Source organism: Arvicola amphibius, chromosome 7, assembly GCF_903992535.2.
Source record: "Arvicola amphibius chromosome 7, mArvAmp1.2, whole genome shotgun sequence".
Taxonomy (NCBI): Eukaryota; Metazoa; Chordata; class Mammalia; order Rodentia; family Cricetidae; genus Arvicola; species Arvicola amphibius.
In genome coordinates, this window is record NC_052053.1 from 102,660,835 (window position 1) to 102,688,294 (window position 27,460).

Sequence of the window (27,460 nt, forward strand, 5' to 3'; positions counted from 1 at the left end):
TTAAATTCTGAAGAAAACTCAGAAACAGAAGCACATATATCCACAGAATTACATGTCGAATAAGTATATAAAATATAACAATCTTATACATAAACAATGACCTTCTAGCTTTCAAGTTAGCATAAAAAAGTTAATTGCACCTCAGGAGCAGGAAGGGTGTGGTAAAACAGACGTCAGCCTGGGGCATCAAGTGTGCTCAGGCCGCTTTTATGGTTTTTATGTATTAGGATGGTAGTGACTTTATTTTTTATTAAATTAGAACATTCCCTTTTAATTTTTTTCTCTTTTTAATTTAAAAATACATAACAAATGAGCCCATATACTAGAAAGGTAATGCGTGAAGAAAAAGTCCCTTTCTCCAGCTACCCACTGGCTGTCATTTAATCGCCCACTGGGACACTGACTTTTAAAGTATTTATGTGTCTGTGCCAGAAACTGAGTACCGTGTAGGGCCAAGACACAAAAGTAAGCTATTCTTCCCTTCTGTGGATATAGGAGTATAAACTACGAAAACACAACTCTGTTTTTAAAATGGAAACAGATCATCCACATTGTCTGGAGGCCTTCCCACTCTTTAAACACGTCTTCTGGCCAGGCATGATGGGGTACACCTGTAATTCTAGCACCCAGAAGGTGTGGTCAGGAGTTTAGGCATTTGAGATCCGCCTGGGATACATGAGTTCCTGTCTCCCCCAACTCCCAAAAACATATCTATAAAGAAGTCAATAATAGCCAGGCAGTGGAGGCACATGCCTGGCGTCCCAGCACTTGGGAGGAGAGGCAGGTGGGTCCCAGTGAGTGAATTTGTGGCCAATCTGGTCTACAAAGTAAGTTTCAGGACAGGCAGGGCTGTTGCACAGAGACACCCTGTCTAAAAATAAAAAAACACAACAAAAAAAGTTGATAGTAAATAAAATATACATGATCATTAATTATCTCTAATGACTGGAGTGATTACAACATGATTATGTACTTTCAGTGTATAAGAAGAACCATTTCTGTGTTTTTAAAATAGTTGTAAAATAATTTGAAATGGAAAAGAGAAAAATCATACATTAAAGCCAGCAAAATGGTTCAGCAGGTAAGGCTGCTTGCCACCATGCCTAATGATCTGAGTTTAGTCCCGGGACACACATTGTTTAAGAAGAGAATCGACTCCGCAGTTATCCTCTGGCCTCTGCGTGTGCAATGTGGCATGGCCCACACACAAAGTAAATAAATGTAATTTTAAAAAGCCTTAAAATTATGCTTTCAAAAAGCCATTTAATAGGGGACACCTATTTCATTTCTTTTACTAAAACGAATTTCAGATTATCTAAATTTTTAAAAATGAAATTCCAAAAAAGTGGATAAAGTCCTTTTAATGCTATTTTGCAAAAAATACTTTCCAAACTATTAAAGATATCATTGTTACAGACAATGAAAATATCGCATGCTGAACTACAGATCTTTCCAGCCATAGGTGTAGAAAAATGCACAAGTGCTCTTTTATTTGACAGATTTCCCATCTGGGCACAGCTCACAGCACGTTCCGTTGATGCTGCGGTTGTGCTGGAAGTCGGTAAAAACCCTCAGTTATCCTGACCCTGAAATACGCTTGCAGCTCATGGCTTCTCACTTGAGTCAACTGCTCGAGGATGAACGTAAAATAGAGTTCAAACACGTCAGTCACCTCCCCATCAGTGACACGGGGACATAGCTGGTTCAAGGCTCAAATTACTACATAATTCATATGTTCCCGTTATAGTGAGCCTCACCAGACTCATTTTCCTGCCTCACATACACCAGAATATTCCAATCCACGTTATAGGCAGGGAAATGAGTTAAAATCTTACACTCATTTTCTAACTGAAGAGGAAACCAGGTTGGAGTCCATGCCGTCTTAAAATGTCTCAATAAGGGAAATTAAACACAAACTCACTACTGTCTGCTTTAAACTTTCTGTTTATCTTAAAACACAAGCCCACGTAGGTTTCCAAGCACGAATGCAGCCTCTTAAACATGCTCACGATCGCACCTGCAAGGCGGCCACCGAGGAGCCATTCACATCATCTCCATGTTGGAGGAGATCCAAGACGGTTTTGGCCTCTGACTCCCAGATTTTCACCTCTTTGATGAGTTTTTCAACCTCTTCGTTCACCTTCAACTCTCCAGTTGATTCGTTGTCTTCCATTTCCTGTTTCTCCACGGCCTACAGCATTCAAAACCATTGCGATATGGAAACCGCGTTTGAAAATATTACCGTTACCATTGCAATATGAAAATATTGTTTAAAAATCTCATCACCGCCCTGAAGAACATGAATTCAACACCACACTGCGTGGCGCTTGCTTAGCGATAAGGACAGAGAAACCCATCGCTAGGTTTCGCGCCATTGTGTGAACATCACAAAGCAAACCATCCTTACACAGACTCAGAGCCTACTGGACACACAGGCTTTGTGACAGAGCTGCTGCGGTGTACTGGGTCTGCACACAGCCGCGCGTTTGGGACGTAAGACCTAGTTTGATGGTGATGATACGAAAGCACGTATCACTTTGCACATGAAAAGACTGGTGGTGCACGTGACTTTATCGTTTCTGCCAGCGAGATGGTATCGTCTCGTGTTATAAGGAAGCTGAAGCTTGGGAAATTAATCTGGATGAACTTGTCTAAAAATGGAATTTAGCTATTCCTAACAATAATGACAGGATATCATCAATAAGAGATTTTGAGCCAGGCATGGTGTCACACTTGTAAAATCCTAACATTCAGGGGTCTGATACAGGAGGATTGTGAGTTCTAGAATAACCTGCGTTGTGTAGGAACACCATGTATCAAAAAAAGTAAAAAAAAAAAAAAAGTGAGCTGGGTATGGTGGCACATGTCTGTGACCCTCGCACTCAGGAGGCTAAGACAAAAGGATTGTTATGTGTTTGAGGCCAGCCTGGGCTACACAGCAAGACTGTCACATACATACACACACATACATACATACATACATTACATACACATATATATTTAAATAGTAAAAGAGGCTTAGACAAAATTTAAAAACAATTCTGTTCTCACCAACAGTATCAGTACTCTATAGGCTGATACCATATCGCTTTGCACAACCTTCAATTTCAAAGTTGGTTTTAATAGACATGGTGGTGCCTGCCTTTAATCTCAGAACTCAGGATCTCTCTGAGTTCAAGACTAGCCAGGGCTACACAGAGAGAACCTCTCTCAATACACACACACACACACACACACACACACACACACACACACACACGTACGCACGCACGCACACTCACACACACACGTGCAAATGTGCTTACATATATATATCTGAACATTTTCAGAGTTCAGAGACTTATATTTCAAAGTATATCAGATAAATTAAGAACCTTCTGGATTGTCTCTGAATACACATTCTTTTTTCTTCCATGCAGCGGTACAGATGAACCCCAAGCTTCCTGCACGCCCGACAAGGGAGAGCTCTACTTGCAGGAGCCTGCGCTACTTGCCCTTTAGGCATTCTTACTAATGAAAACATTAGCACTCCTGCCGCTGTCTACAGGCGGTTGAGGTCACTTCAGTAAGGTGATATGGGTGCGGCACATATCTGAAGCCACGGCACTGTCACACACGTGTGACTTTATGTTTTTCTTCCTTTTTCGTTGTCTTACTTAAAAATCTAACATCCTCCAAACTGTCCACCACAAGAAGAAATACCAGCTATACTTTCTGCCATTGCGCAGAAAGTAAGCCACGCAGAAAGAGGTTGGTAGCTAGCCAACTTTGGGAGCTGCCATGTGCGTCTGACCCGAGGCTCACAGGCCACACGCGACTGAGGAGAACTAAGAGCACGGCCCAGCACAAAGGCCCAAACGTATTTACGTCATTAGGTAGTTACTTGCTTGTGTAACTCAATAGTCATGACTTTAGCACGGGGCATGCATGACAGAGCATTTATGAGCCCTCGTCGGAAGTCCTTCAAAAAAAATCGGCACCATTCAAAATTCCTGTGTCCTGACTGTTACCTAGCAGCACATACACTTCCCATTGTTCCATCTGTCCCTTAATAAGGAAAGGTACTGGAGCTGGGTCATTCCTATGGGCGTGTATGAAGTATACCGGCCTCACCTTTAAGTCCTCACCATGACTTTCATGAGGTTCTGCTGGCCCAGCCGGTCCCTCACATAGAATCGTTCCAGAGCTGTCCCTGGTGGGCTGGTCCTGATTTTCCACAAGTGGCAGTTTCAGTTCCTATAAAAATTAATTTTCTAACTTTCATGTTCACATTTCTTCCTCTTTGATAATATATATTAAAAAGAGTAAGTGGAAAAATAACAGTTAAATATAGTTTTCGGGTATATCAGCTGTCAATAGTGTTGGGAAGCATGCATTTATGGGTAGGTGTAGTGGTGCACACCTTTACTCCTAGCACTTGGGAGGCGGAGGCAGGAGGATCAAGTGTGCCAGCCCATTCTTAGCTGGGCAAAGTTCTCCATAAACACACAAAAAAGTCTACTAAAACATCTAAGAAATTGTTATGAACAAGTAAAGAATAATTTAAAACATTTTTATTATAATTCTGCTTTGTGATAAATAATATAAAGATAACTAAGATCTTGTATAGGTTCTTAAGGACCCTGGATGGACAAAACAATGCCTATGATTTTGGTAAAGGAACTGACAGAGAGGCATATATTAGAAAAGGTTCAAACACTAAAAGTTCTCTGCAATATATGTATACCCCAAAGAAATTAAAATACCTCTATGCATATGTTCATAAGTGTAGTGACTCTAACAGCCCATAGAATGGAGAGAACCAAAATGTGCATCACTGGTGGCTAATCAAATGTAACTTGGCAAATTCATACACTAGGCTTCTACTCTGCACTGCAAGGGAATGGAGTGCAGCTACAGAGCACATCTGGAATGGAGTGCAGTTACACAGGACATCTGGAATGAGGTTCAGTTACACAGAACATCTGGGTGAGCCTTCAAAGCATTCTGCTGAGGGCACTAAGCCAGTCATGAAGCATCACATTATGATTCTGTCTACAGGAAAAGTCCAAAATAGCAAATCTATAGACAAAGGAAGTGGGCTGGTGGTTATCTGGGGCTGGGAGGTTGGAAAAGAAATATGGATAGAAACCATAGGTGCAGATCATCTTCATGGAATGATGACAGTGTTCTAAAACTAACAGCCAGGCAAGCGTGGGGACCTGAGTTCAGATCCCCAGCACCCATAAAAAGCCAGGTATAGCAGTGTGCATTTGTAAGCCAGGGCTGAGGAGTTCCAGACAGGATCGTTGGGGCTGAGGGCAAGCTAGTCTAGCAATTAGTGAGCTCAAGGTTAAGCAAGAAACTTTATCTGAAAAATAATGTGGACAGCATAGTTGAGATAGACAGACACACACACTCCTACATGTATGAACAGGTATGTACGCATACCACATACTCCAAAATGCCTGACTGCATTAACGGCTGCACAGCTGTGAATCTGCTGATCCCCACTGAGCTATGCACAGATGACCAAACTATAAAATATGTGGATGAGATCTCCAGAAAGTTGTGACCAGAAGCAAGAACTTACGAGTGGAGTCTTTGGGATAAACTTTCTCCATCTTTTATTCAGTCTTCTCAGTTCTTTAGAAACAGATGATCCAACCTCACCATTGCTGATGTCAACTAGGAAACTTCCCACCTCGTTCAGAGAGGCATATTTTGTGTTCCACTGGGAGAGGGTCTCGAAGGGAACCTACACAGCAGAAGTAGAAATATTTAGTGGTATATTTGCATTACTAACATCCACAATAAATCTCTACTAAGGTTGATTCTCAGCAAGACTGAGTGTGAAGGCCTTTGGAGAAACACTGAGTTTCCTCTTAGAGAACTTCCCAGCTTATCACAGATTGCTGCATGACAGGTGCAGGCACTGTCCTGATCCCGACTCCGGCCTCTTCAGAAGTGCCTAGTCCACTAAGTGTCGATAAGCTACTCTGATAAACTAATAGCAGAGGTTTCCAGACTCATTCAATCAATAGAGATCATATCGGCCTGGCAATGGCTTCCATAGAGGCCATGCTGCCTTGATTCTAGTTTCATGTAGTCTCAAGGTCAAGAATTATTAAAGTCATCTAGTCCAACAACTGAATAGTGCCACAGCGTCATGTGGCAGATGCTACCAAGTCTCCTTCCAAGTTAAAAGTCTCTTGCAAGACCTCTGGCAGGCCAGGACATCTCAGAAGAGGTTTAGAATCACACTCAAGATGGCAACTTTCACCAGGTTTAGGGACATTCTAATATCAGACCCTGAAAGACAGAAGAACCATTGGAAACCGGCGGTGAGAACTTGTAGGATCAACACAGGTGACAGGGAGACGAGAGGACTCCTAAGTTCAAGCCGCTCTCTGTGTCCTGCTATGCTCAGCATAATTCTTTCATACCAAGAACCCACTGTCCATGAAGTAATTCCTCTCCATTTGGAAGATGTTCAGTGTGAAAGGCTATCTAGATCCACGTTCGACAAAGAAAACAAATGATAGAAAAAATATTTCCTAAATAGCATATGAAAATAATAATGAATTACCCTGACATTCCTTCCACACAGCTGATATTAAAATACACATAACTCAGAAAAGTTGCCATCTTGAACATACCATCCCAAACCCTCTGCCACGATGCCCGAGGCAGCCAGAGACCTTGCTAGAGCCTTTGAATTCTGAAGTAGACTTGGCAGCCTCTGTCTCCTAGAGCCCATACGGCTATTAAGTTGTTGAATTTGATAATTTAAATTGGGAAGTGTCAACTAAGTATTGGCCTAGACACTAAGTAAAACCATGACCAAGATGGGTCAATGAGTTTGGGACCCTCTGTGGGAGAAATTCAGGAAGGATTTAGGGGTAGAAGGTTTTAACTAAATGGACAATGATAATTCTGAACAACAGTAATCTAGGTCGGCATGGAAGTCCATGTCCTATCATCACTAAGGAAGGTCCACGAGAATCAGAGACTTGTGCCTCGGAAGCCAGCCTAGATCACAGAGTCAAGAACCTGCCTCGAAAAGTGGGGTGGGGTTAACATCTCAGGGCCTCCCACGGGTCAGATAAGTGCCAGACTACAGCGCCAACTCTTACTAATTCATGTCAGTGTCTTTTCTGTACTGTCTAAAGAGAAGGGCAATAGGGGGCTGGAGATGTAGCTCAGTAGGTAGTGTTTGCCAAACAAGCACGAAGCCTCAGGCTCCGTCCAACCACTGCACAAACTGGGTATGTGCTGCACATCTACAATCCTTAAACTCAGGAGGTGGAAGCAGGAGATCAGAATTCTAAAGTCTTCTTCCATTACGTGGGGAATTCAAGGCCAACCTGGGGTAATTAAGACCTTATCTCAAATAAATAAATACATAATAGTTTTTCATAAAAACTGTATTATTTATGTAAACTTGTGTGTATGTATGTGTTTGTATCTGTGTCTTTAAACATACAATGTGAAGAAAATACTCTCTGACAATTCCATTAAGAAAGACACTAAGTTCTTTCCAAGATCTTGAGGAATTTTCTAGAAGAGACGTTTTTAGTCCTTTGTAGACACTCACCGTAGGAGAGACAATGGGCCTCCAAACAAAAAGAAATAAAAAAGTAAATCTAGGTGGGCACAGTAAGGCATGCTTCAACTTTCCAGAACTCAGGAAATAGAGGCAGATGGATGCCAAAGTTCAAAGCCAGCCCGGTCTACTTAGGCAGTCTCCAAAACCAGAAGTAAAACAAACAGGACCACTGACTTCAAATACCTCTTTAATTTGTTCCTTCTTTGTCACCTCAAAAGAAGCCTTTAGTAGCGGGAGGTCTTCCTTGTAGGTCGCCCAACATGCCAGCACTCTCTGCAGCGTGGCCTTTGTGTTATGTATGCATTGTCTGCACGCGTGGACATTCTTTTCCAATGTCACATACTCCTCTTTAGCAGTCTCACATTCCCCGGCTACCCCACCAAAACACACAAACAAACAAAAAGAGAACAGTCAGACAATGGTTGTCGTTTGTAAACAATATTAAAGAAACTGTTTGCATTAAGAGCAAAAAGCAAGAATTTCCCCAAGAAAACATACATGAGAAAAGTTAATTTCCAAACCGTGAGTAAAACAAAATACCTTCTAGAAACAATGGCCATGTCATTAGAAAGCAACTAGGATACTTTACCCAAGTTCTTATACATTTCTTCACATTTTTGAAAAGAAGTATCAAGTTGAGCTAGGAATTTTTTCTCTTCAATAAATTTCTGTAGGAAAGAAAAAAAATATTGACAAAGTTTACTTTTGAAAAGGTGAGAAGAAACCCAGATATTAGTAGAGGACATCAGTAAAGGGTAGAATTGCCAGATTTTCTAGAGTACTTTAATAGCAACACACTGCAACAGCAAGACAGGAAGGCACAGATCATGAGAGGTAGCTCGGACTCAGCAGATGTGAGGGCACAGTGATGTGGGGCTATGGCTCTGCAGTTAGCGTAACACGGTCATGTGACTTTACACTGCTTTCTCTTGCTGGGAAAAGGCAAGTTCATCTTTCAAAACAAATCTAAAACCTCCTAACTCACCTCTTTTAGTGACCCTGTGTAACTCTGTATCAGTTGCTTTTGTCTCACAGACGTCAGCCACATTAACTGGTCCTCACTAGCTACATTAGGTTACTGTCAGGCTCACCACCTACACAGAAGCAGCCATGACAGGAGGCAGCAAGATGGCTCTACAAGGCACAAAAGCACTTGCCACGGAGCCTGGAGGACTGAGTTCCATCCCTGGGACCCGCATGACAGAAGGAGAGAAGTGACTTTATTGGTTGTCCTCTGACCTCCACATGCATCTGTGGCCTTGGCACCCCCTGCCACTAGCAAATCAAAGTAACTAAAAATATATTTTCAAAAATTAAAAATAAAGCTTGAGAAGCTAAGCCCAAAGCTTTCAAAGCAAAGTTAACTGCTGAGTGAGAGAATAAATCGAAGATGAAAAGAATATCAAAGAAGAAAGTTGTAAAGGGGGGAAACACCTGAGGTAGTAACCATCCCAACTCCATCTTGAACACTGCAATCCTCGTCTTCTTGCTCTTTTCCTCTACCTATTTGACCACTCCTGATGGTTTTCTCCAGGAAAACTGAAGCTAACGAGCCCCGCACCCACAGAAGCCTGACACCAGAACAGAAGAATTCCTGAGCTACTCAAGAATCAGCTCAGGGAAGCCGCTAAATGCCCAAGCCCAGAAGGAAGCAGCTCACATGCCAGTCTTCCAGCAGGACAGCCACAGACTCCTCGTTCCCATAAGTGACGTTCCAAACATCCAGCTTCACCTTGGCTTCATCTAGCAAAGCAAGGACTGCGTACTTGGAGTCATGAAACTCCAGAAGAGGGATGAACTGTCTACCCAAAATGTTGTTGATTCTGGAAAACAAACAGGTTGTAGAAGTGGCCAAGTGTCAGAAACCTGTCCGGCATTTTAAATAACACTGCGCTTCAGTTTTTCTATTCAAACACTGGAACTCAAATGTACCCTTAAGAGTGCCTCCCTACCGTGTGTGTGTGTGTGTGTGTGTGTGTCCCCTTCTGTCCCTCCCTTTTTTCTTTAAAACAATGTGGCAAAATATAAAACAACCATTTCTAAGGTAAAAATAGAATATTTTTCTAAAGAAATTATTTTCTTATTGAGAAATCCTATAAGAACACCCTAAGGAACAAAGTATCTTAGTATTTAAAAACTGCTGTATAATTTGATGCAGCTACCATTTTTTTTAAGTTTACATAGGAAGACAGTTTCATTATTAAGGATAGTGTTCTCTTTTAGCAGTGAGATACTTACGAGTAAAGAGAAAATAAAAGATAGTGTGGATGACTTTCAGTTAAATGACTTCTATACTGATAACGTATTTTTTTTAAGATTTTATGTTATTATTCATTTATGTGTATATAGGGTATGTGTGTGTGTAAATGGGTAAAGGTATCTAAAGAGGTCAGAACAGGGCATTGGATCCCCTGGAGCTGGAATTATACAGATGGTTGTGAGCCACCATGTGGGTGTTGGGAACTGAACCTGCAAGAGCAGATGGTGCTGTTAACCACTGACCGTCTCTCCATCCCCATACTGGTAATATTTTACAGTTCATATTTTTATTTTATTAATTTTATTTATGTCTGCATGTGTCTTCATGAATGTGTGTACACACAGGTGGGTGTGAGTATACTTGCCTATGCACAGAGTCCAGAAAAAGGCCTCAGATCCCTTAGAGCTGCAGTGATGGGTACCCGTGGAACCCCAGCTTGTTACACAAGTGTTGGGGATCCAGTCTGGCCCTTCTCCATGACTGCACAGTCAGGGTTCTGAATGGATGAACTGTCTCTCCATCCCCTACTTTTACCCTATAAAAGGGCACTTACACACGCCTGCCCTGATCTGATAGCCAAGTGGCACACAGACAGGGTGACTGTCATGAGCCCATGTTTACAAATGTGAAAACGAGAGAGCTCAGAAAGACAAAGCTCCCATCATAGGAGTCTATTGCTCAGTGAAACAGGACGTGAGCCATGTATGTTATTGCAAAATCACGAAGGTGTGGTTATCGAGCTGTAGAGGCAAATACATCAGACGTTATCTCTAAGTCTATGCTCGTGGTATGCTAGCGATGCTGTTGCTGAACGTGAGCAGGGCGGTTCTGAAATAGCACTGTTACAAACCGTCTTTTCATCTCCTCTAGTTTGTCAGGTGGCACGACGGGCAGCTGGTTCTCATCTCTGTTTTCAAAGGCCAAGAGAATATTCAAATGATAGTCAGAGCTGGCCATCAGACTCTGGAAGAAAATTAGAAGCATGGAACATTAGATTTACCTCTAAAGATTGGTTGACTGATTGACTGACTGAGACAGGGCCATACATTGTAGTACCTGCTGGCCTGGAACTCACAATGTACCTTTGACTGGCCTCACATTTGTGGTAATGCTCCTGCCTCAGCCTCTAGAGTGCTAAGATCATAGGCATGAGCCACTATGACAGGTTCTCATCTCTACCTTCTTACCTAAGATTTTCATGAATCATTATTTCAACATAAAAGTTTTAAGCGGGGGGAGGGGAAACTTTTCCCCAAGGATCAGCATGCAGTGTCTTTGGCAAAGTCATCAGCAAAATCTTTTGTTCTCAAGTCACTTTGTCCCCTCTAGAGACACAACTGTCCTAACGCTCACAAATCAAATTTGCTCACACATTTGCAGCGAGGACCCACAACTACCCTCATTTTAAACCAGCTTCTTCTTCTTGGCATCCCTTTTTATTTTGGTCGGATGTCCCTGTAGCTTTAGAACCGACTGGCTTCTATCTCTCCTGACTTCTGTCTTAAACAGCACAACAGTCACAAACGTGAAAGCATTTGCTGTTGGGGACTGTTTTTGTCCCAGGGTTTCATGTTGCCCAGCTGGCGTCAGATTTATTTTATAGCCAAGGAGGAGCCTGAGTTACGGCTCTCCTGCCTCCACCTCCCACGGCTGGGATTATAGCAGGCACCATCCTACCTGGCACTTGAAAGTCCCTCTGGTTCCCCGGGGAACTCGCTACACCACATCCCACTGCTACTGTGTTTCCCTCTCTTCTCTCTAGAACACGATCTTCCTCAAGGTCAGACCCTAACAAAGGGTATTTTTTCTCACACGTCTGCTTTCCCACCTTGAATAAAGACATTTTCCTTTGGATCAGAGCCACAGCTTCAGAATGATTCTGGGAGGTGGGCAGCCCTTCCTCCACAAGCCCCTCCACATCCTTGAGCCATGCTTCGGTCTCTTTGAGCGGTGACGGCAAGGCGTCATCCAGCTGGGCTTTCCATGCAGCGACCTGGAATACGGCAAAGAGCCATCATTATCAGTGCTTGCCCCGTCTACATCCTCAACAACACGCATTTACTTCACGTTCCTCAGAAAGCCAAGGCCGATATAGTAAAGGGATTTTATCGGTGGGCAAACTTCTTAGCTCTAAATATTATTCTACTGCTTGTAGAGGAGGAATATAATTAGTTTAAAAGTTGTTGGCAAAGAAGGCACAAGAAAAAGAAAGGTTTGCATGAATCTCGAATAAGGTGCATGGAAGGAATTCGAACTATTTAAAATTCTTCTCCAAACAGTCATAGAAAGAAGTCTGAAACACTGTATGCCCTTGTGTTCTTTGACTTTGGTTTTGTCGGGTTCTCTAGATGAACAGAAACCATCACCAGAACAACACTGCAACTCCACTTCTCTCTCTCTCTCTCTCTCTCTCTCTCTCTCTCTCTCTCTCTCTCTCTCTCACACACACACACACACACACACAGGTGTGCACACATGCATACACACACAGGGCTTGCTATCTCACTAGCTCTAATCATATGCCAACATTCCACCTCATCTCCCCACTTCTTTCCTTCAGCAAACCCCATCCTGGTGCAGGTTCTCATCCTTTACCGTGTAGGTTCTGGGCACTGTTAGCTGGTGGAAAGACCCCTGGAGCTGTACTGTTCCCCAGGTTAGGGCTCTGAAAGCGTGGCTCTGGGGAGCCCTGCACAACTGTTTTGCACATTTAGTAAATGGTTTGGAAAAACATTGCAAAAGGGGGGCTCTCGCTCCTCATAACCAAGCAGAGATCCACAAATGTTTCCTGTGTAGGGCCTTGATGAGAAATACTGACTTCATGAGCCATACAGTCTCTCTCTGATTTCATACAAATTCATTATGCTGTGCTTGCTTTATATATAGACATGTTATGTGTCATGTGTGTACTTTTTTTGCTCTGAGCAAACATGTTTTAAAGAATTTTTTCTTTAAAAGTTTATTTGTAGTAGTGTGTGTGTAAATATGTGTGCACCCTATAAATTCATTTACAAATCATTTAGTGGGGGATTTGAAAGATGACTCAATGACTAAGACTGCATACTGTGTGTGCTCTTGCAAAGGACTCAGGTTGGATTCTGATTACAGCTTATCGCCCCCTACTTCTTGCAGTTCCCTCCCTATCTGGACCCATACACTGCCTGTCTCTCACTAGAAAACAAACAGGCATCTAAGGAATAAAAATTAAATTAAATCAAAAAAAACTTTTGAAAAACAAATGTTACATGGTAAAAGAAGTTGTATAATAAGAAATTATACAGTTCAAAATTTAGACTGTAAACAGCTTAGAATGTAATTATAACCCCTAGAGAAAACACTTAATAAACTGCACCCAAAGCTGACAGACATATTAAAACAGAATTTAAAAAGATGAGGATTCAAAAACAGAGGGAGCACAAAAATTAAAGAATAAAATGATATGCCTAAATTAAATGATAGAAATGATTGCATTAAGTATAAATGTACTATACACTCCAATTAAAAGATTAGGATTCCCATAAAAAATAAGAAAAGAAAAATCGATGTATTGTCTCCAACAGATGCACTATAAAGACTGAAATGGGTTAAATTAAGTAAAGGGGGAAATGTGTAATTCAAATAGCATCAGAATAATAAATCAAAACATGGCATTCATATCAGATGAAGCAGACACCAAGCAAAACAGTCTCACTAAATATGTTTGAAAAATATGTCCTTGCTTAATGTAAGCATATTTATACATACTACTTATATTTAGTAGGTTGATTCATAAGTGTCAATTCATCATAAAGACAGACTATAATAAATCTCTATGTACCTAATAAAATTTTAAAATTCACAAAGCAGAACTTGACCAAATTAAAGGAAGGTTTCCACAGATTTTTTAAGCTTCCTTTTCAGCAGTTATAGAATAAGACAAATAAATGCCAGCCAACACATAGGTATGTTGGACAAGAGTATTAGACACCCTGTCTTAACTGATATTATCCCAAATTGCTGAAGAATACAAGCTTTTACAAAAGCATGCGGTTATAATGACACGCAACATGCTGGGCCATAAACTAAATCCTAATAAACTTTAAAGGATGAAAACCATAAATGTGTATGACGCTCACAAACACAGTCGTCCTACATGTGTTTCCAGGTTGTCCAGGTAACTTTTCACTCACCTATTGGTGTGGACAAATGATGGGAAGGCAGAGGCTATTGTTCACAAGAATTACCTACAACAGCAAACATCACGCTACCTACCATGGTAAACCGAGAATTGATGGCCAAGGTGGCTTTGGATAATCTTGCCTTTAAGCAGAATGCTGTAAACTTCTTTTTAAATTTAATTCCTGTCTAAAAAATGTCATGGAGGGGGAACAAAATAGGATGCTCTTTTCTGATGACACATCTATCCTGTCCCCTCTAGAATTCCCGATGAAAGTCTAGTCAAGTCCTCACCCCCCCCAAAAATAGAGATGCCCCAGAGGTGTTCTACTAAGCAACCTAACACAGTCACCTGGTGCGTGAGGCCGGCCCAGCCTTGTCTCAACGGTAACTGATTTTCATCCGGCTCACTCATGCTCCCTTTTAGTGACAGGACGTCCACAAAGGGCTCCTTTTCTTCATTCAGGGATTTCATAAAGGAGAGCAGACTCTGCAATTAGAAGAACAATCTGTAATACTTTAAAACACTTAATTCTGTCTATAGAATGCAATCTGCTAATTCAAGGTCTCTATCTTAAGGTTACATTTAAGTCTGGCTTAGACAAAAGGACAATCTCTGAATCCAGCATCTTCTCACTGATAATTTGAGTAACAGCAAAATGTCACAGGGGTGGCAGTTGCTGGATTTGTACTGCAAGGGAGTGTGGCGAAGTCACCTCTCTCTAGAGGTCAGATCATTATGCCACATGCAAGGTCTGTTTAACCTGGAGCAGACAAGAGAACTCTCGCCTGGCAGTTGTCATGCATACATGATGGCGGTTGTCTTTGGTTGCGTGGGATGAGTCTCACTCTGCACCTCAGATTGGGAGGGAACTATGTATCTAAGGCTGGCCTCAGGCTCATACCAATCCTCCTGTCTCAGCTTTCCAAGCGCATGGAATACACATCTGAGACACGTAATGATTTTCGAGGCGACTGACCGAGATTATGCTGCCTCTACCCAATGCGCTCTGTACACACTGGAAATCCCCTTCTGCCTGCACTCAGGATTTCAGACACAAAGTCTTTCTTGGTTTGCATTTGTATTCAGTACTCACGTTTTCAAGTTACCAATCTGTGTTATGTAAGATGTTATACAACCATTAATAATATTCCTAACTAACTTAATGTCAGCTGGGTATGGTAGTAGGGCCCTGTATAGTCCCAGGTATGTAAGAGTCAAAAAATTATCTGAATTCAAGAATTCAGGGCAGGCTGAGGAAATTAGTAATATTTAGTCTTGGCAATAAATAAATAAATAAATAATAAACAATTTATTTTGTCTCTAACAATAACATCATAAAAACTTTTTACTGAAGGAACATGAGTCTATGCTACATTACTAAGTCAAAGGCATAGTGGGAATAAGGTGCTTGAACACTGAGCTCAAACATGTCGGGGGAAGAAACCCGTAGACCCTATGCTGTTCTGATCCAAGGAAGAAAGTTCTGGTCCCTTCCTCCCCTACAGACTTCAGGCCAAGCAGAATGGCATGATCCAGGAGTCATGTGACCCATTCAAAGTTGGATTTGGAAAGGCTGACTCATGCAGTTCCCGCAGGGGAATGGGGGCCCAGAAAGTGCTAAGGGCTACATAAGAACATGACAATATCTTCCTTATTCAAGACAGAGAACGGGTGGGAAGCACAAAATTACACAGACAATGGGTTCTAAGAACCCTTCACTGGCACCCTCAAGATTGTACAGTTAATAATTAACATGTCCTGGACAATCAACAGAATGTGAAAAGAGCTGGAGCCCTAAAGCCACACTCTGCTCGTGAGACGCTGTAGAAAATCAGGGAAGTCAACTAGTCCCTCTGAGCCTTAGTATCTTTATGTGGGAAAGTGAATTAATAACACAGGTTCAGTGAGATGTGTTAGCCTGTAAAAGACTTATCAGCACAGGGCTCGCCCCATAGCAGATGGTCAGCTCGGTGATAACACTGCTGTACAAAGGCCTCCTGACTGAAGCCCTGGACCAAAATGCTGAGAGGTGCAACTGATAACCTGCGGTGTTTCCCTTTCACTCAACATTCATGATGAAAGAATGATCTACCCAAAACCAGGGATGGAGAACTTTCATTACAGGGGCAAGACGATAATCTCTTGGGCCTCGTGGACCATTTGGTCTCTTTTCCAACATCTCAGGTATAGGTATAGCATGGAAATAACAATAAAGAGTACTTAAATGGATACAGCTCTATTCTGACATCATTTCCTTCGCAAAAGCAGGAGTCCAGAGCCAGAGGCTCTAGCGTGCCACCCTTGCTGTAAAGCCCTGTAGCTCAGACTACTCTATGATCAGCAGGTATCCACTACCACGTTAGCAATGTAGTATCTCAGGCCCCGGCCAGAACTCCTGAACCTGAACCTGTAGTTGACAAGAATATCCACAAAGGCTTCAAAGCACAGTTCAGAACTTCAGCTCGGAGTCCTGGGGTTGTTTAAGACTAAACACTACTCTCTTGGAGTTTTCTAAAGTGTACTTTTCTAAACGTATGCTTTCCACTCTTTCCCCAAAACAGTATGAGCTGGTGTTTAAAGTCTTACTCACGTGATACTTGTTAAAGTAGGTCTCACTCGCTGAATCCTTCTGCAACTTCTGTAGTTTCTTCTCCTGCAGGGCTAGCCAAACCATAGCATCCTTCACCTTGACCTGTAATTCACACAAGTAAACATACATACATGCATGCATACACATACATATTTAAACCATATCCCACACAGCTTTGGTGATTTTTATGAGCAATAAAATTGACAACTTTTAATAGTAGTGGGTTAATATTATTTTACACTCACTATGCCCAAGAGTAATTCTGCTGGTTCTTGTAACACCTTACATTTAAAATAGACTGAAACTAACAACCGAGAATCATTCTGTGCTTCTAAATAAAGATTTCTCAAAAGTCCATATATATCTATATTTATATCTATCTTTATCACTTCTCTCTCTCTATCTCTATCCCTATCTCTATGTCTATCCCTATCTCTATCTCTCTATATATATATGGACTGGAGAGATGGCTGAATGGTTAGGAGTCCTGGTTGCTCTTCCAGAGGACCTGGGTTCAATTCCCAGCACTACATGGCAGTTCAAAATTGTCAGTAACTGTAGTTCCAGGGGATCTGGAACCCTCCTCTGACTTCACAGGAACCAGGCACAACTGTGTCACACATACATACATGTAGGCAAACATGCAGTGGCATAAAAGCAAATAAACCATGCAGGTCACATCTTTAATCCCAGGTCTAAGAAAACAGAGGCACATGGATCTCTGGGAGTCCAAAACCAGCCTGGCCTACTTAGCAAACTCTAGGATAGCTAGGGAAACATAGATATGGCTTATCATTTCCATTATTCTTCAGTTTTTTAGGAAACATCATAGATCAATTTTAATGTTATTTATTATCATGTATGATGAGGGGGAGCCACACATGCCAAACCAGTAATATTGAGGTCAGAAGACAATGCTAAGGAGTCACTTCTCTCTTTCTACCTTTACATGGGTTGCAGAGATGAAACTCAGGTCACCAGACTTGTTCAGCAAATGCCAATCATTTTTATGCACTAAGTCATCTTAACAACCTCCTAAACCACTTTATAACAGGTCTGTTGCCAAAACCAATCATACCAAAAAATATCGTGAAGACCTTAAAGATCATACACACACACACACACACACAAAACCAAAAAACTAGCAAAATTCTCAGATGTGCTATCCTGTAGACAGGAGGAGTGCTCTTTCTAAATCTGAGCTATTAGCTGCAATAGGCTTGCTCACAAGTGAATACAGATTTTGCTGCTGGAAGGCAAATCCAGAGGTTACAGTTTCCTGATCATTTGCCTTCTTATTCTAGTAAGCAAGAGGGCTGCTCAATATTTTGGCACCCAACTTCATGAAGAGTTGAATTTGTGATCTTATTTTTATATGAGTTAATTAGGAAGGAGATGCCCCTCTGCAGGTCAAAACCACCTGCACATTTCTAAGTCTAGACCCTCTGAACATAACTTCCAGAATCAGTAACAACGTGTCTGGCAGCCTGGGCCATAACAGCTGAAAAAGCAGTCCAGATCATCAGACAAAAGTATGTAACCAAGCCCGAGACAGTCACTTAAAGGAGTTTTTAAAAATATGGATTTTACTTGATAACTTGTTACATTCACCACACTTAGTTATCTTCGTGGAAGCATGGTGAAGGGTGCTAAACCGGAGGGCAACAGCAGCATGATCACATAAATGCCTAAAAATTACAAAACTGAGCACTTCAAATATCTTAGTTTTATAGTATATGAATATTTTGATAAAACAAATATAAGTTACAATAGATCAAAATTCTATTATCTCTAAGTTTTTCAAAAATGACTGGAGAGATGGTTTGCAGTCAAGAGCACTGGAGACTCTTCTAGAAGACCCGGGTTTGGTTCCCAGCACCCACATGGAGTTGCCCTCTTTTAGCCATCATGGCACCGTGGGCACTGCATGAATGTGATGCAGACAGACAGATATGCAAGCAAAAATCCCCCAAACAAATGAATAAAGAGCCAAGTGTGGGGGCACACACCTTTAATCACAGCACAGAAGAGGCAGCCTGGTCTATATAGTGAGTTCTGGGATACCTAGGGCTACATAGAGTAACCCTGTCTCCCCAAAACAAAAACAAATAAATCTGCAAATTGTTCAAAAGGCAGCTTAACTTATAACTCATCCTGTGCGACACCCACTATAGTTTGGCTCTTGAACAACAAATAATGTCATAAGTTTGAATACCAGAGAGGGCACCAGTAGCAGATGGCAAACTAAGAAATTGGGCCCAGTAGAAAGCTCTAAGTCTTTGCGGGCATATCTCAAGGGGACCACAGAACTCTAGTGTCTTCTCATCTGTATTTCCCCAGTCCTGCCATACAGGGCCCATTAGGATGTCCCACCTGACCAATGCTGACTGGTCATGCCCTAACCTCTCACACCATGGGTGAAAAATGAATCTTGTCTCAGGCACGCGCAGTGTGTCACGTTAACACGGAAGTGCCACAACGCCAATCTAGAAGCTATTCAGATAATTCAGCAAAGCTTGGCAAACCATCACTCGAAGGTCAACGAAAGAAAAGCCCAACCGAACGAATTGCAGTGGAAGAAATTCAAATATTAGTTTCCAGGGAGGAAGTGTAGCACCCAGAAAAGAGGCATGATAGAATATTATGGATATTGAAACTATTTTATATCATAACTTCAGGTATGGTTTACATATTTGTATGAATGACACATTTAAGTTGTGAGCGCAACTCACATTTTGTTTTGTTTTGGTTTTAGTCAAATCATTGGTGTACAACCAAAAAGAGGCGACAGGTAGGAAGCCATACCTGAGTTGAAGCTCCAGAGCCAGGGGCATCTCTCGAATACTTCAGGAACTGCGCCACGTAAGTCATGATGGACTTCTCGTCAGGATTTATGACATCTACATCTGCAAGACACACCACACAGCCCGTCAGCCGTAGAAGAGACTTCCCACAATTAATTCTCAAGAAGTCTATGGCCAAGGCCATTGGGTTCAGAGGCTCTTGAATTAACGGGTCATGGGCCAACCCTGAAGTCTCTGGTCATTCCCCTGACTCCAACACTGTTCAGAAGTTCAGACCTTAGATCTGCAGTCAGACAGAAGCAGGGAGAATGCTGACGTTGCATAAACAACCTCAGAGTAAGAAACAGTGCTGCTCAGCGTGTTGTCGACTGCGGGATGATGCATTAATCAGAGGGGTAGAGAGACGAAAACCAAGTGTTTCTCCTTCTGGAGACAAGGTGCGTGGGGTCCTGCAGGATACAGGGGCACACAGCAAGGGTAACCGATTCCTAGCACACTAGTCCAGGCCTCTGTGCAGTAAAGCATTTCTACATTGAAGACCTGTCCAGGTCATTCAGAGTTAACTCATTCATGGGATGAATAAACCTGATTTCTATGGGCCAGGATTTGTGTCATACGTGAGAAAAATAATGACCTCAAAAGCGAGGTAATAAATACTGAAACCTAACCCTCCCCAATGAAAAGACTTTATTTTTGCTGTTTTTTGTGCTTTAGAGAATTATTTACGTCTACAAAATCTTTATCATTTTTGAACAGGGCCTCACCAGGCTGGCCTCGGCTTCCTAAGTCCTGGGATTACAGATGTGCGCACCCACGCTCATCTGCATCCGAGGGGAGAAAGGCCACTACATTACCCCCATCTCCAGTTCCCTTCCACGATTTGGTGACAGCAACTAGAAACCACCATGCTGGTTGTACTTAGGCCACAGTCGTACAAATGAGGACTTGGTTTGTCCCTTTACTGACTTCTACAAATGCTCACGGGGGGCCGTTGTTAATGACACAGATGCTGAGATACGTCATCTAGTGCTGTCACGTGGCAATTGACATAAAGACTAATATTTGATTAGGCAAAGAAACCATTTGTATCACCGAAGAGCAAGTAGGATTCTGCAACCTGAAGCCTATAGATTGATGCAAGAGTGTGGTAAACTCAGAAAAGCATTCTTAGCCGACTAGAACTGCATAGTAAAGTAAAGCGTATGCTTTGCTATTTATCAATTATGTGCTACATGTGCTTTAACAGAAGCCAGATTTATAGGAAACAAGTCTAGATGTGTGTGCTTCACACTGTTAGGAGAGCCGAGCACTGATCACATCTAGTCCACGCTCCTGCAGAGACAGTGGAGCTACCAGCTGCCCTTCATCTGCAGCCTCACCGTGCTTTCATGAATCCTATACACCGCTTTAATAACTTCATTTTTGGCACTTATTTGTCTGGGAGAGCCACATGTCACAGCACATATGGAGAGGTCAGGGCAACTTGGGAAAGTTGATTCTCTCGTTCTATCATGAGATTTCCAACAACTGAATGAGGAGACCAAGCTTGGCAGCAAATCCCTTTGCTCCCAATCTTGTTGACACAGCTTACTTGCCTGCCTGCCTTCTTTCCTTCCTTGCTTGCTTCCTTCATTCCTTTTTTTAAGGCAGGCCCTCACTGTGTAGAACTGACTGGCCTAGAGCTTGCTGTGCGTCCCAGGCTGGCCTCAAACTCAGCAGTCCATCTGTCTTTATCTCCCATACTGATATTAATTTTTTTTTACAAATATGTATGGTATATTTGAGAAACTAGGAAAATGTTCTTCAGAAACAAATTATTTTAACAATAATCCTATAAAGTTAAAATTGGCATTTTACAATTTTCTTGTTAATAATCAAAGATGAGGACTGAGCAGAATGAGTGTCAAAGTGTGGCCGACCACATAAGGAGAACACAGAAGAGGCAACTGCCGCTCTCCCTCAGCCGCAGGAGGAGAGAGCTGGGACAGGGAGACACAGAAACAAGAGCAATTCACACACACGTGTGATGCACAAACAAGTGTGATTCATAAGACAAAGGCTCAAATTGCTTTAACAAAGGTATTGCTTACATTCAGCTGCAACTTCCCTTTCACAGTGACAGAAGGAATTAATTGGTGCAAAGTCCCAATCCATGAAATTCGATTAAGAGTAAGTTAAATCTTCCAGCAGGAAAATACATTGCCGTGGTCGCCAGCACAGAGGTGCAGCTTCAAGTCAGCTTCATGTGGGACCCTAAAACAAGGAGGTTTCCAAAGAAAAGAAGAGCTCTCTACCTTCGGGCTCCAGCAATTTGGGGATCTTCAGCTCACGTTCCGCGATCCTGAAGGCCTCTTTCAGATTCTCTTTGCTGGGCCTGTGCCTCATGCTGTCCATGTCGACCAGGTCCGGCCGCAAGGCATGAATGACGGCCAAAAAGGCCATCCCATTTCTCCAGCTTGACTTAAAATCTGTCACACTGACAGACTCAGACCTGTGCAAAAGGATGTAATATAGACAGTTGTTAAAAAAAAAAAGTAAAAATAAAAATGTTCCCACTGTGTGACTAAAATATAATTCAGAGAAACAAACACTATAGATGGATCCCATGATCCTAGGGAAATTTTTCATTTGAATCTTATTGTCAAACAGGTAAAAGGGCAATGAGAATGCTCAGAATACCACGGAGCATCAGCTCACAAAGTGTGGTCCCTGCCACCTCGTCAACATCGCCTGAGATGCAAGTATTGAGAACGGAAACTCCCAGGTCCCCTTTCCACCCAGTGCATCAGATTTCAGAAGGGGGCCTGGAATCTGGAGGTGCCTCCAGGTCCACCCCCACACACAAGATATTCTTCATGTAACCATCTACTGGCTCAAGTCTGACTTTAGACTCCAACAGCGAGTCAAGATCATTTACTATAGGAAACAATATTTTGCCCTCAGTGGAACAAATCAAGTGATACTTTGGACCAAATTATTGCCTAGTTGCCTGGCTGCTCACTGAACAGAGAGATCTCATCATTGCTCTGCCTATAATCTGTTGTCATGGATCAACGCGTAAACCGATGGACAGAGGAACGAATTCAGACGTAAAAGGAAGGGACTGCTGAGTTTTGTTATGAAATGGATGGAACTTAGCAGGAATTGTGCTGATTGAAATATACCCATCAAAAAGGCTAAACACTATCTGGTTCCATGTGGCTCAATCAGCCACACTGACAAGACAGAAAATAGATGGGTGGCATCCAGTGGCTAGGGAGGAAGAAGATGAAGTTATTATTTAACAGGGATCACAGAGTTTCAACCATGAAAGATGGAGATTGTCGCTGGTGGAGTGTAGGGAGAGCTGCACAGCAACACACGAGGTACCACAAACCACACCCCTAAAATAGTTAAGGGTCAGTTTGCCACTGTAATACCTTCCACCCTGGTTCATGGGGCTTAATGTGATTTGGACTCTGAGCACCTTGCCCATCCGAACATCTCCTCTCTAACCATGAGGCAGCCACATCTGCCTCCGTTCTCACTCTCAAAGCGAAGCTAATCCATATAGACAGATGTTCTTTATCACAGATTCCACACATTCAAAGGTTTCCCTCAGGCCCCAGCCCAAAGGGCTCCCCTCTACAAGGCCTACCCTAGCCACCCACAGGAAGAGAAACTGTCCCTTGTTCCCACCACTCTTGACCACGGCGTGAATCCTCTTCACTCTGTGTCAACTGCACCAACCTAGTCCATCTGTTTCCCTGTCAGGATGCAGTGCTCAAGAGACAAGGCCCGATGTGTTCATGCTTGTTTTATCTCACCATATTTTATTATTAGCCCTTAGAAGTCATTCTAAGTCTAATGAGACAGAAAGGGGGTGGATCTGGATAGGGAGGTAGGGAGGAGCCGAGCCGAGTAGAGTGAGGGCTGGTGTTTTAAATACAAATGGTCCCCATAAGCTCATAAATTTGAATGCTTGGGCACCAGAAAGTGGCATAATCGGGTGGTGTGGCCTTTGGGGAGGAAGAGTGTTACTGGGGTAGGTGGGCTTTGAGGTTTCAAGGGCTCAAGCTAAGCCCACAAGGTACTCCTCTTCCGCTGCCTGCAGATCCAGATGTAGAACTCTCAGCTACCACGTCCGCCCGCATGCCACCATGCTCCCTGCCATGAGGATCATGGACTAAATATCTGAAACTGTGAGCTGCCCCAGTTAAATATTTTCCTTTGTAAGAGTTGCTGTGGTCATGGTTTCTCTGCACAGCAATAGAACATAGAATAAGGCAAGGATCCAACACCTCTGGGCTCCTTAATATTTCTATGTACATACCCATATACATAATATGCTTTTTAATTTAAAAAAAATAAAAATGGCAAAAGAATTCAAACTTCCCTTTATCACCGCTACTTAATTCATCCCAGGCTGGCTCGGCAGGTAAAGAACTGGTGGCCTGAGTCCAGTCCTCAGGACACAATAACGGTAGAAGGGGAGGACCAGCTCCCCAACGTTGTCCTCTAACTCCACGTGCATGCCGTGGTACACACATACCCATACACACACAAAACACAACATTCATAAACATAACAATAATAATAAAATAAATTTAAAAACCAAAAATACATCTTCTTTGGTTCTTCTATTTGATGAGGATCGATTAGAAAATACAGTTAAAATTTCCAAGAAATGAGGCCTATGGTTTCTAACTATACAGATAGAGCAAACCATGGCGCGACTTTCCATATTAGTTATTTCATTCATTCATTCCATATTTATCCTGGCTTAGTGAGTTGACTCAGCAAAGTGCTTACCACACAAACCTGGCAGCCTGAGTTCAATCCCCAGAACCCTTCTAAAGGCGGAAGGAAAGAACCAAGTCCATAAAGTTGTCCTCTGCCCTCTACGGGCATGCTATGGCATGCCTGTGCCACATTCACACACATGTATGCGTGCGTCCACACACACCACACACACACACACACACACACGCACGCACGCAAATAATAACAGCAGATTTTTGTAGTTTTTAAAAAGACATGGTCTTGACTTTCAAAGCATTTATGTTAGCCTTCACTGTCAACTGGATGGAATTTAGAATCACCACGGCAGGTAGGATCTCTGGGCATGCCTGGGAGAGATCGTCTAGAGCAGGTAGATAAATGTGAGATGCACATGGGCTGGGACTATGGGCAGAATAAGAAGGAGCAAGCCAGCTAAGCACGAAGATCCTTGCCTTCTGCTTCCTGACTGTGGATGCACTGGTACCCACCTCCTCATGCTCCCGCCACCACACCTCCCCTCGCCATGATGAACTGCATCTCCCTGCATCTGGGAAATCAAACAAATCCTTGGCCGCACAAGTTGCTCCCATCAGGTATTTTGTTGCGGTAACAAACCAAGTAACTAACACAAGTAGGTAAGACTCTAGACCTAAAGCTGCCTCCTAAATGCATGGGAGGATTGTGGCTAAAGAAATACTAACACCAGGGTGTGGTGGTGTGTGCTTTAATCCAGCACGCAGGAAACAGAGGCAGCCCGATGTGAGTTTGAGAGGAGCCAGGGAAACATAGTGAGACCCCCATCTCAAAAAGAAAGGGGGAGGGTCTTAAATATTGTCCTATCTGCCTATAGCAATAAACCACCTAAACACGGAAAATGGAGTAAAGTTGTCATCTTTGAAACCAGAAGTAGCTAAGCCCACCAGTATCCACCTCTGGAAGACTCACTATGAAATGGCGTTTCTGTGAGTGGACCATCTACTCAGCCTGATCATCTAGTATGTCTATGAGGTTGTGTGGCTGGACACGGCCGCCCCGTTTGTCTCATTTGGGCACAGCAAACTACTCACATGGCATACTGCTCCTGGTCACAGCCAACTACTCATGTGGCACACGGCTCCCGGTCACAGAAAACTACTCATGTGGTACACCGTTCCCAGCCACAGCCAACTACGTGGTACACTGCTCCTGGCCACAGCCAACTACTCACGTGGCACACTGCTCCTGAGCCCACTGAAGAAGGGCCTTCTTTGCAGACAACTGCCATCTTGCTTGAGCTTGCTCTTTGGAGGACTTCTTAGCCGGAGGACTTGAGGTAGGAGATGAATCAGCTGCATTCACGATGTCCGAAGAAGGTATGTCCGAAGAAGGTTGATTATAATCGCAATGCAGAGTCCGAGCAAGCTCCTCAATCTAAGGAGAACATAATTGTTAACAAGCATGCTAGCCTATGCCCCTCAGTCCAAGCACTTAAAAAGCATTCTTTAGCAATGACAACGTATTCTGGTTTAAATGAACACTAAAAACAATTGAGGGTCAGCATTTTGACATTTGAAACTAAAATTCCACTTTCCTTGGGTCTGGACAGGGGTCATCCTGTACCTAACCGGGAAATGGCATCCCACAGAGGGCAAGCATCCATTCATCCCCTAAAGATCCCGAGCACTACCAGCGCTGATAGATTCATCTGAAAAGAACCAAGTGGGACTCCTAGTCAAGAATCTTTAGAGACTGGATAGACTGAAAGGCATCTCCTCCAATTACAAAGCATTAGGAACAAAAGCACATACAGAGAAGAGAGAGAGGGAGGGAGAGAGAAGAGAGGGAGGGAGAGAGAAGGGGGAAGGAGGGAAGGAGGAAAGAAGGGAGGGAGGGAGAGAAACACAGGGCAGGCAAGCTTCCAAAAAGAAAATAAAATCACCATTAAGAACATGAAAAACATGGGTCAGTAAAATGGATTAGCAGGTAAAGCTACTTGCTGCATAAGCCTGGAAACCTGAGTTCAAGTCCCAGGACCCAAAAAAAGTGGAAGAAGCAACTCCATAAAGGTGTCTGCTGAACTTCACATGTAAGCCATGGTCATTTCTAGAGTTTGAAAGTTGCATATGACTTGTTTACTTAGGTAATATTATATCCTTCTGGAGTCTTTGATGGAGTTGAAGAATAAATAGATAGTTATAGCTTTCCTTAGTTATGATAAAAGATAAAATAGATTTAAATATTATAACTGTAATACTTGCTTGATAACTGTTTTGTTATATGTAATTTTGCTATGTTAAAGTTGAAGCCTTTCTTTTTTGTTTAAACAGAAGAAGGGGAAATGATGGAGGAGAGTTATCTGTCTATGTTACTTTCATTGGTTAATTAATAAAGAAAACTGCCTTGGCCCTTTAAGAGACAGAAAATTAGGTAGGTGGAGTAGACAGAACAGAATTCTGGGAAAGAGAGGGGAGACGCTTCAGGCAGTCTCCATGCTTCTCCTCTCCGAGATGGACGCAGGTTAAGATCTCTCCTGGTAAGCCACACCTCGTGGTGCTACACAGATTACTAAATATGGGTTAAAGGAAGATGTGAGAATTAACCAATAAGAGGCTGAAACTATGGGCCAGGCAGTGTTTTAAAAGAATACAGTTTCTGTGTAATTATTTTGGGTAAAGCTAGCCCGGTGGCGGGACACAGCCCACCGCTTCATTCTACAGAGAGATGGCTCACTGGTTAAGAGAATTTACTATTCTTCCAGAGGATATGAGTTCAGTTCCCAACACCCACATCCATCAGGAAGCTCACATCATCAGTGTCTGTAACTCCAACTCCAGGGGATCCTATACTCTTTCCAGACACAAATGTGATATACACTCACACAGATGCCCAAACATACACATATATAAAACAAAATCTTTAAGAAAAAATAAAAAAATAAGGAACTTAAGAAATAAAGAGACAGAGTTGGGGAGACAGCTCAGCAGTGAAGGGTCTTGGACTTCCCAACCTTCAGAACTATGAAGTAACCATATCTGTTTATCATCAATTACTATCCTGTGTGTTCTACTATGGCCTCACAGAATAAAATAAGACACTACTATAGTGTTAAAAGAGGAAACACACAGGACAGACAACTCCACTTTTAGACATATTTCAGTGGGAATGTAGGCCCAGAACAGTAAACAGTACATATACAAATATTCCTAGCAGTTTGACTACAATAACTAAAACTCACCAAGAAAAGAAACATGTGTCCAAAGTGGGCCGGCGAGCAGGTGTGGTACCATATACCAGAAGGGCAATGAAAGACACCTCATCA

At 42.5% G+C, this 27,460-nt stretch overlaps 1 protein-coding gene across 1 annotated transcript in view; it reads right to left on the reverse strand.

Annotated features, from left to right (window-relative positions):
- The window catches only part of Syne2 (spectrin repeat containing nuclear envelope protein 2), a 301,471-nt gene that overhangs the window by 200,384 nt on the left and 73,627 nt on the right, over window positions 1-27,460 (reverse strand). The window contains exons 7-19 of the mRNA XM_038337460.1: window positions 25,370-25,572; window positions 21,696-21,892; window positions 19,403-19,503; window positions 16,598-16,699; window positions 14,356-14,493; window positions 11,677-11,841; window positions 10,699-10,811; window positions 9,249-9,411; window positions 8,178-8,256; window positions 7,772-7,959; window positions 5,573-5,737; window positions 4,114-4,236; window positions 2,018-2,191 (exon numbers count right to left, since the gene is read on the reverse strand). Of these exons, the coding sequence (XP_038193388.1) occupies window positions 2,018-2,191; window positions 4,114-4,236; window positions 5,573-5,737; window positions 7,772-7,959; window positions 8,178-8,256; window positions 9,249-9,411; window positions 10,699-10,811; window positions 11,677-11,841; window positions 14,356-14,493; window positions 16,598-16,699; window positions 19,403-19,503; window positions 21,696-21,892; window positions 25,370-25,572 (1,911 nt within the window). The remainder of the gene's footprint in view (window positions 1-2,017; window positions 2,192-4,113; window positions 4,237-5,572; window positions 5,738-7,771; window positions 7,960-8,177; window positions 8,257-9,248; window positions 9,412-10,698; window positions 10,812-11,676; window positions 11,842-14,355; window positions 14,494-16,597; window positions 16,700-19,402; window positions 19,504-21,695; window positions 21,893-25,369; window positions 25,573-27,460) is intronic.